General features: G+C 37.7%; 1 protein-coding gene and 1 non-coding gene across 2 annotated transcripts; one reads left to right on the top strand and one right to left on the bottom strand.

Annotated features, from left to right (window-relative positions):
* Nucleotides 1–249: 249 nt before the first annotated feature.
* Nucleotides 250–356, bottom strand: LOC145110269 (small nucleolar RNA R71). The gene has a single exon (XR_013709652.1). It is a non-coding gene; the product is annotated as a small nucleolar RNA R71 (small nucleolar RNA).
* A 1149-nt stretch (nt 357–1505) lies between these two features.
* LOC145106751 (uncharacterized) lies at nt 1506–2045 on the top strand. Its single transcript, XM_079043683.1, has one exon. The coding sequence runs from the start codon at nt 1506–1508 to the stop codon at nt 2043–2045; it is 540 nt and encodes a 179-aa protein (XP_078899809.1).
* The last annotated feature ends 8411 nt before the right edge of the window (nt 2046–10456 follow it).

The following is a 10456-nucleotide window of genomic DNA, read 5'->3' on the forward strand; positions in this document are numbered from 1 at the left end:
AAAAACATCCTATTCTAAGGGAAGGATCGCGAAGATGACTACAAGAATATTGATGAGGTTAACGACATTGACGACTACTTCAACATTCTAAATGTACCATGTGATGCTGTGCTACTAAGGATGCTACCAGTTACATTCATGGGAGCCGTGAAGGATTCGTTGAAGGCACTCCCTCTAGGATCAATAACAACATGGCCAAAGATGTGTGAAGAGTTCATACATCAATTTTTACCATCATCAAAAGTCTCAAAGTTAAAGAAAGCAATTACTAATTTTGAACAACTAGGAGGTGAATCACTTTATGAGGCATGGGAGAGATACAATGGCTTACTGAGAAATTGCCCCCATAATGACATCAATGTGTAATAGGAGGTCTGCATTTTCTATGATGGGGTAAATGTCACAACCAGGAAGCTCCTTGTTTCCCAAGGACCACTGATGAAGAAAGAACTAGTTGTAATAAAGGGGTTAATTGAAGAATTCTCTAAACACTCAAGAGAATATCGTAATCCTCGAAATGACACAACCTGAGGGATGGTAAATGCGACTTCTGATGATATGGCAGCAGTAATGGGCAAGTTGGATAGCATGGATTGTAGGATGACTAAGATGTACCAATCCATCCATGCCATTCGTGTGGGATGTGATAACTATATCGGTCCACATCTAACAAAGGATTGCGACCTTGATGAGAATGGAAATCGGAAGGCTCAAATGTGTTTTTCAAGTGGGGATCGTTATGACGAAGATTGGAGGAAACCCAAAAAGGAATGGCTACCCTATGATGAATACAAGAAGGCCAAGGAGGAAAAGTTCAAATAAAAGGCAAGAGGGTACTATCAAAAAGACGAACTGGTGCCCGAAAAGAAGACGGATCTTGAAGCAATGCTCACCCGTTTTGCATATGCGTCAGAAAAGAGGCATGATGAAACCGATGTAGCAATGAGAGATCAACAAGATATGATGAGAGATCAGCAAGCCCTAATGAGGAATCAACAAGCTTCAATCCTCAACATCGAGAAGCAACTTAGATAACTTGCTAAACAAATCAATGAACGGTTACCGGGCAGACTTCCGAGCAACACCGAGCAAAATCCGTGGGGGGCACACATCAATGTAGTGACAAAAAGGAGTGGAAAAATTGTCACTCCTTTGACCCCAATTACAAATGAAAGTCCAAAGGTTGTGCAGGAAGTAGAAGAAGAAAATCGAGAATATCAGTCTGACGGCAAAACATATCGTGGTGAAGAGAAGAACACGACGTGGTTGTCGGCAAAACATTTCAGCCTCCATTGCCATTCCCGTGCCGAGCAAAACAAGAAAAACAAGATGAAGACTATAAGAAGTTCCTGCAGCATATCAAGGCCCTCCAACTCAACATTCCATTTATTGAGGCGGTGGCCCAAATGCCAAACTACACTAAGTTCTTGAATGATCTTCTCACCAATAGAATGAAGATGGAGGAGGCATCTAAGGTGATACTGAACGAGAATTGATCAGCCGCAATGTTGAACAAACTACCAAAGAAGATGGGGGACCCGGGAAGTTTAACTTTTCCTTGTCAATTTGTGAATTTGGTTACAAGTTATGCATTGGACGATTCAGGAGCTAGTGTCAAGCTTATGTCCTATTCATTTTTCAAGAAGTTGAACCTTCCAAAACCAAGGACCATGCGCATTGCGATTCATCTAGAAAACAATACGGTGACGTTTCTAAGAGGGATATGCGAGGATCTTTTGGTTAAAGTTGAGAAATTTGTGTTTCCTGCAGATTTTATCATGCTAGACATGGAAGAAGATCATCAAGTACCAATAATTCTTGGAAGACCTTTTCTAAGCACCGCTCGAGCTCTAGTGGACGTGAGAGAGTCTAAACTTACTCTCTGGGTAGGAGAAGATGCCATCACCTTTGGAGTAGATCGAGCAATGAAGCATTCAAGGTTTAGTGATGATAAGTTTTCTCGGTGGACACGTTTAATGAGTTGTTGGAAAAATAATTGGCGATTTGGCAAGAAGATAAATCAGGGGGATTCACGTTCTTATTAGAAGGATATTTTGATGCTAAAAATGACCTAGAAGAGTTGGAAAGGTTGCTTGAAGAAAGTGAATTTGAAGAACTTACAAGGCACACTGAAGAACAAACACGGCGTGTTGAGGACATAAACACGACGTGTGGGGACCAAAAAAATGCGATCTGACGAGAAAAAGGAAATAAACACGGCGTGTTTAGTTGATGTACACGCCTTTTTCAGAGCAGATTCTAATTGTATGTGATCTTGCTCCAAACGCTGAGGAAAGTCTTGTGCAGGTTCTAAAGAAACGAAAGAACACCATTGCTTGGAATATCACCGACATTAAGGGCATTAGTCCTTCATATTGCTCGCACAAGATCAACCAAAAAGAAGAAGCTAAACCGGTGGTGCAACATCAGAGAAGGTTAAACCCAAATATACAGGAGGTGGTCAAGAAGGAGGTCATGAAGCTCTTGGACGCCGGAATCATCTATTCGATTTTCGATAGCCAATGGGTGAGTCCGGTGCAAGTGCTGCCAAAGAAAGGAGGAATGACTGTCGTGACGAACGAAAACAAATGAGCTCATACCTATAAGAACGGTAACCGGTTGGTGGGTGTGCATTGATTATCGTATGCTAAACGATGCCACTTGCAAAGACCACTTTCCCTTACCTTCTATAGATAAAATGTTTGAATGATTATCTGGTCACCATTATTACTATTTTCTAGATGGATTTTTAGGGTACTTCCAAATTCTCATTGACCCAAGAGATCAAGAGAGCACAACATTCACTTGTCCAAGTGGAACTTTTGCATATCGACATATGCCTTTTGGGTTATGCAATGCATCGTTCACGTTTCAACGATGCATGATGGCCATATTCAATGACATGGTGGAGAAGTTTATGGAAATCTTTATGAATGACTTTTCTGTTTTTGGTTCTTCTTTTTATGATTGTCTTACTAACCTTTATGTGATGCTTTCTAGGTGTGAAAAAACCAACTTGGTCTTGAATTCGGAAAAATGTCATTTCATGGTGAAGGAGGAATCATATTGGGTCACAAAGTTTCCAAATCAGGGATTGAGGTGGATCAAGCAAGGATCGACATTATTTCCAAATTACCCCAGCAACAAATGTGAAGGGCGTTGGGAGTTTTTTAGGGCACATGGGGTTTTACCGCCACTTTATCAAAGATTTTTCAAAAATAACAAGGCCTTTAACTCAATTACTCTTAAAAGATGCAACATTTGATTTTTCTAAAGAGTGTTTAGAATCTTTTCAAATTTTCAAAGAAAAAGTGACTAATGCCGCGATCATTATAGCCCCGAATTGGAACTTACCTTTGAAAATCATGTGTGATGCCAGTGACTTTGCTTTAGGAGAAATATTTGGTCGAAGGGTTGATAAGCACTTTCAACCCATCTATTACTCGAGCAAAACATTAAATTCGGCCGAAGAAAACTACACCACTACTGAAAAAGAGTTATTGGTCGTGGTTTATGCATTTGAAAAGTTTCATCCTTACCTTATTTTGTCTAAAACAACTGTTTTTACTGACCACTCTACAATTAAATATTTGTTTGCCAAGCAGGATGCGAAACCAAGACTGATCCGATGGGTGCTTCTACTTCAAGAATCTGACATCGAGATCTGGTAAAAAAAGGGAATGGAGAATGTAGTGGCTGACCACCTGTCCTGATTAGAAAATCTTGAAAGGGAAGATATGGAGAACAGAGGTATTGGAGATGACTTTCCAGAAGAGTACTTGATGGTGGTAGTGGGAGAAAAGCCTTAGTATGATAATATAGCCAACTATTTGGCAGGTAGCTATCTTCCGAAGGGGTTAACTCACCAACAAAAGAAAAAGATTTTCTCAGAAATCAACTATTATTTATGGGATGAGCCCTATCTTTTCAGGAGTTCTATAGATAAAATCCTTCGAAGATGCGTGTTTGGAAAGGAGATCAATGATATTTTGAAGCATTGTCACAATAGGTCTACGAGAGGACATCATGGGGCCCAATATACAGCCAAGAAAGTATTTGATGCAGGTTTTTATTGGCCAACAATCTTCAAGGATGCTACTACTTATGTGACAAAGTGTGACTCATGATAGAGATCGGGAAATATTTTAGCAAGGAACGAGATGCCCCAAAAGAGAATCCAGGTTTGTGAGGTATTCAATGTCTGGGGAATAGATTTCATGGGGCCATTCCCAACATCTCGATGGAACAAGTACATTCTTATGGCAGTCAACTATGTTTCAAAGTGAGCGGAGGAGCAAGAACTACCCACCAATAATGCTCGGGTGGTTGTGAAGTTTCTAAGAAGATTATTCTCTCGATTTGGAATGCCAAAGGCGCTTATAAGTAATTGGGGAACCCATTTTGCTAATGATCAACTAGTAAAAGTGTTACAAAAGTATGGGGTACACCATAGGTTTGCAACACCATACCATCCTCAAACAAATGGGCAAACCGAGATCACAAATAGGGCACAAAAATAATTTTGGAGAGATTGGTGGGGAGCAATAGGAAAGAATGGTCGGAAAAACTCGATGACGTGCTTTGGGAATTTCGTACCTCATTTAAGACACCAATTGGGACTACACCATATAGGTTGGTTTTTGGGAAGAATTATCACTTGTCGGTGGAACTCGAGCACAAGGCATATTGGGCGTTGAAGAAATGCAACTTTGAACTAAGGTGTGTTTGGTACAAAGAAATGGAATTGCAGCAGAGAATGGAAATGCAGAGAAAGAGAATTAAGCTAGAGAAAGAGAAATAACTCCCTTGTTTGGTTGAATTGAGAATCCAGCAGAGAAATGTTTTTGAGAATCATTTCTCTTGTTTGGTTGTATCAAGTAATGAAATGGAAATGAATTTTTGTTACCTTGGTTATTCATTTCAAACAATATGTTTTGTAAAAATGGATTATGATTTACATCTTAATTAGTCAAAATACACATCTTTTATGTTTTTAATTTTTCATTTTAACATTAATTGTTACCAAATAATTTATTTTCTAATCAATTAATATTATTTTATATACATCTTGTATTGGAAAACATATTTCTAATATAAATAAATAACTTAAAAATATATTTTAATAAATATGAAAATCATACTATTCACAAACTATGTCCAATGTAGGATATGCAAAAAGTAAAATTCAATATTCCTAACAACTAAAAAAACATAACTATGTATAATAGAGAATGTGCAAAGAGTGAACTTCACTATTCGTAAAAACTACAAAAAAACATAACTTAAAATAACCTAATCATGATATTGAACCATCCGCAATCATTTCCATGTAACAAATCTTTTCTTCTTCTGTCATCTTAAAAAACGCTCGGGCGCGAAATTGATCTTTGCTAAATATGTCAATCGCCTTAATTCGCTGTATGACATTAATATTTGGCATGCGTTGTATATCTTCAACAACTTTATCTATTATATCACATGCTTCCTTGTTTTCTTGCTTTCCTATATTGTATATTGTTTCAATAAGTTTCTCACCAACCTCCTTGAAAGTCACTTTCATTTCTTTCGCTGCTTCCTTATAAGAGCTTTCGGCGTCATCTGTTGGAGGCCGTTTGCATTTACTATTGACACGAGCAATTTGTTGTGTCTCTTCAACAATATCTTCCAACCCTTCTACATCAACAAGTGAGTTTCTTTGTGTCTCTTCAGTCACATCTTCTTCTCCAAGACCAGTAGCTCCATTACTAGTAGCTCTATCCTTACCAAATATTTTACACAGGTTATCAAATTGGGGAAATGGTTTATCGCGAAAACATGCAGCACCTTTATGACTCTACAAGAAAAACAAAAAATTAATTGGTTAGTATACATTTACAATCCGTTTTAAATATGATAAAAATACTACAAACATAATCATTATAGTACCTTTATGTACTCATCCCAAACTTCAGCATCAGCGGTAACACAACATTTATTCGTATCCCAGCCGAATCCACTTGTGTTTGTTCCATATACCATATCGTGTACGATGTTGAAATGATTTTTTGCATGTCTTCATACTCGATTTAATATGAGGTTCTGCTTTCAAACCCGAGTTAGGACGACTTACATCCAGTAATTGTTGCACTGCCTTCAAATAACCGGGTTTGAATCCGTTGTCAGCACCACCATACTTTCCGGATACATGTAACTCCAACAATGCTTCAATCAACTTTGTATCCTCTTCAGTAGTCCATGTGTGTTTGCTTCGCCCTGCCATGCCTACAAAAAAAATGAAGGAAAAAACACAACAATGCTAAAATATTAGACAATATTCCTAACAACTCCTACACCATATACATTCTTCAACAAAAGTGAGGATTTGATCCACTAGCGTAAATTGGATTATTTAATCTTCATTTAAAGTGACGCATTTGCCATATATGTATTATTATAGAATGAAATATGAAAAGTTGAAAACTTAAATTACTTATAGGTATTCGTATAAAAGTGCACATATAAATTTGAAAATTAATGCATACTAAAACACCTCTGTCGAAATCATTGTAATTCGAAATTAATGCAATATTAAAACAACCATATGAAATCCTATGTACCATAAAATCAAGTATCTACAAACGATTAACAAAAAAGTATTCCTATGAACAATTGCTTTTTCAAAAAAGAAAATTGGAACCATATAAAAAGCGCAGACGTCAACCAAATAAAATTACACACGTATAATTGTATTGATGAAAAAGAAATAATGAAAGAAATCACACCTTCAATTGCGGAATAGTAGAAATAGGAGTAGCGTTTGATCAACAAGAATTTGACGTGATGGGGGTAGAAGTAACGCAACAGTAGGGTTTATGGTGAAGGTTTACGCAAGTGAGGGAATAGATCAACTTATATTGAAGCGTAATTGTTGATGGGAAGATTCGAACGTGATACCCTATTGATGGATACAAGCGTGATATCAATTCTCCGCTTTTTTTTTCCCAAGAGTTGTTTCTCCCATTTTCTCTATAAAATATAGAGAATTAATTAGGTGGAAATAGAATTAAATTATTTCTCATTCTCTCCTTTTTAAATACTAACCAAACAAGAGAAGTGGAATACATTCCATTTCTCTGCCCCTAATGCTCTCTACCAAACACCCCCTTAGTGAATTACGCCCAAATCAGCTTTTGCAAATCAATGCCTTGCATAAATTGAGAAACGAGTCATACACAAACTCGTTAACCTACAAGGACAAGACAAAAAAATGGCATGATGCAAGGCTGAATGGAAACAAGGAGTTTCAAGCGGGTCAAAAAGTCCTCCTTTATAATTCAAGAATGAAACTTTTTCACGGAAAGTCGTGAACACGTTGGTCGGGCCATTCAAAGTAAAGCAAGTATTTCCATATGGGTCAATCGAGCTAGTAAATGAAGATGGGTCAACTTTTAAGGTCAATAGGCATAGAGTAAAACATTATGAAGAAGGGATACCAAGAGATGAGAGAATAGGAGAAAGCATGGACTTGGGGGAATCCGCCACAACGTAGGGCAGAAAGGAGTCCATCTCAAGACTCCTCAAAAAGAAGCGCTTGCCGGAGGCAACCCGCCATTTGAGTTTGCATTCCTTTTTCCTTTATCTTTCTTTTAATTTTTCGTTTTCTTTCTTTCGTTTTGTTTTGTTAAGGATTTTCTTTCTTTGTCTCCGAATAATGAATGTTGCTTGAGGGCAAGCAAGGCCTAAGTGTAGGGTGTGGTAAAGTCCTTTATAAAAAGACATATAATTTTTTGTGTTCTAAACCACAAACACGGCGTGGATGAGTTGTTCCCACTCAGTGCTTAGACGAAGATTTATGATATATTGAGGTTAAACGATTAAACACGGCGTGTTTGTCGATAAACACGACATGTTTCATTTTCAGTTACCGAAATTATAGCATTTTTAAACTCAGTAAAAAAATTTAAACTCAAAACCCTAAAAAGGAAAAACGTGTTTTCACTTTTAACCACACATCCCCAACACGCCGAGTTTGCTCTCTACCACTCCAATATCCAAGTTCATCGGTTTTTACTAAATTTCTTCAAGAAAGGTATGATTTTTCATCCCCAAATGTGTTTAATGTGAATGTATGTACGGGTTTATGTGTCAATTTTCTTATTAAAACGGATTTTAGGAACTTTTCTATATTTTTCTAGGGTTTCAAATTTTGGGTAAATTTAGGAATTTTGGTTTTATTTTCTTGTGTCTAAGAGTACATCCTAGTGTTTTGAACAAACCCCTGCACTTATTTGAAGTAAAATTGGTCAATTTTGTTACGAAGGAGAACCTCATAGCCGAACTGTTCGACAAACATGGCGTGTTGTTCATCAAACACGACGTGTTTGCCATTCACTCAGCCCAGTTTTTACAAGTATTTTACTTTAATCTCTTTTTGGTGTTTGGTTTTCTCTTTTGTTGTTTGATTGTGCAGAAAAATGAGGAGAGATCAATGAACTCCACAAGGCCCGCAAGAACACTCAGATTTTCCTTGGTATAATTTTCCCGAGGTGGTTCCTTCCGCCGTGTTGTTGGAATGGAGGAACAAATTAGAAAATATGATGACTAGAGAGTTCTATATGGAAAATGTGGTCAATTGGGATTGGCTTCAAGAAGTTGGGCTAGTCGAAGTAATGAACCCATATTTAACAAAAACATTTATGGGTGAAAGTGTAAGAATAACGTGCACATGATGGAGGAGACTGTTCCAGATTCAAGAACCGGTCTACAAGGAGCAATGATTGGAATTTTTTCCTACAGTAAGTTTCAGAGGGAGGTCGGATGCTTTTGACACAGAAAACCTCATGTTTTGCTTAGGTGGGGAGAGGCGAGAATGTAGTGTGGCAGAATTGTCTTAGAGGTTGGGTTTGTACAACCAATTAGATGCCATGTCCGAAGGTTTTTGTATTTTTCTTGATTCTTGCCACATATCCCTACCGGAAGGAGTGACCGAGGCAAATTGGTGGACTATTGTAAAAAATGTGGTGGACATTCCAGGGACCGCTCAAGAGGATGACATTCAGTCACCTATTCACCGTCTCATCCACCGCTTCATATTTAGAACCATAAACATGAGGAAGGATGCATACAAAGTTCCAAACCTTGATGTCTTCTTCTAGTGGAGTATCCTATTGCTGGGAGTTTTTTGTAATATACCTCATTTTGTGGCGAAATACGTAGCAGAAAGGGCAGCAAAAGATAGGAAAGTGGTGCCAATTTATGGGGGAATGTTAGTCACAAAGTTGGCTCAGTCATATGGGTTATTAGAAAAAAGGGAAGCAAATTTATTAACTTTGATGTCGACCCGTCGTTTTAACGTTCTTCTATACATACGGGCAAGAATTGTAAAAGACAATAGGGTAATAATTTTTCCATTCCCGAGGTTGATGCGGAGGTGCAACTGTAACTAGGTAGGAGGGTGAGGTTGCATCCCGATGACACGCACGAGGAACCCTCGGTGATTCCTACAGAAGAAGAAATGCCTATGGATTTATAAAAACGGGCCATGCGTAGATATCAAGCCAACATTGGACGTGGTTTGAACTACATAAATATGCATACATATCTATTGTTTCAACATTTGCAAATTAACTGGATGGATGGATACCCCACCTCGTATCCATACATACATAGTTAGGATGAAATGTGGGGGAAATGCAAGGCGGAGCCGGTGGAAGTGGAGCTGGAGGAGGAGATGAAGATTGATTATCCTTTCTATTTGGTTTTTATTTTTTGAAGTTGTTTGAAGACTATTTTTATTTTTATTTGTTTATGTGTGGTTTTTTGAATATGTTTGAACTTCTGGTAAAGTAGGATTAATGTAGGATTTTAATTAAGCATTTGTTTTCCTTGTTATTACGCGGTTGTTGTTTTTGATTTTTGCAGAATTATGGTTTAGAAGTGAACGAATTTAAAAAGTAATGAAAAGAACTAAGTGAGGGTGGAGTTTTTGATGAAAAAAGAAAGATTTTGAGTGAAGATGATGACCCGTTGATCATAATACCCGAAAGGAAGTATTTTACAGAAGATTTAGAAAGGTGTACTACATTGGTACCTTTTTTAACGAAGGAATCGTCGTTGAGAAGAAAGCAATCCAGTCACGAAATTACCATCAAACATGCCGTGGTCATAACTAAACACAACATGTTCAGTTAAAAATACGCGATTCTGCGTTTGAACAATAGAAGACCACGACGTGTTTCCCATATAAACTAGGCGTGTTTATGCCTCAGTCAACATATTCAAGTCATCGATTTGCACCTACTCAAGGCAGGTATTTTCCAAATTTCTTGATTCCATTCAAAGAGTATTACAAAGTACTTTTTCCAGTTGTGTTACGAGATGTCAACCACACAAGACGAATGACGCCCAAGGCTTGGATAAGTCGTTCCCACGCCATAGTCAGCTGAAGAGGGCAAAAAGAAGAAAATCAACCTTACCA

The sequence above is a fragment of the Lactuca virosa genome, chromosome 4, assembly GCF_052849685.1.
Source record: "Lactuca virosa cultivar CGN04683 chromosome 4, Lactuca_virosa_CGN04683_v6, whole genome shotgun sequence".
In the NCBI taxonomy this organism is placed as follows: Eukaryota; Viridiplantae; Streptophyta; class Magnoliopsida; order Asterales; family Asteraceae; genus Lactuca; species Lactuca virosa.

What these genes read in the sequence shown, in the direction of transcription:
- LOC145106751 (XM_079043683.1), top strand. Translation starts at nt 1,506, where the DNA reads ATGTTGAACAAACTACCAAAGAAGATGGGGGACCCGGGAAGTTTAACT.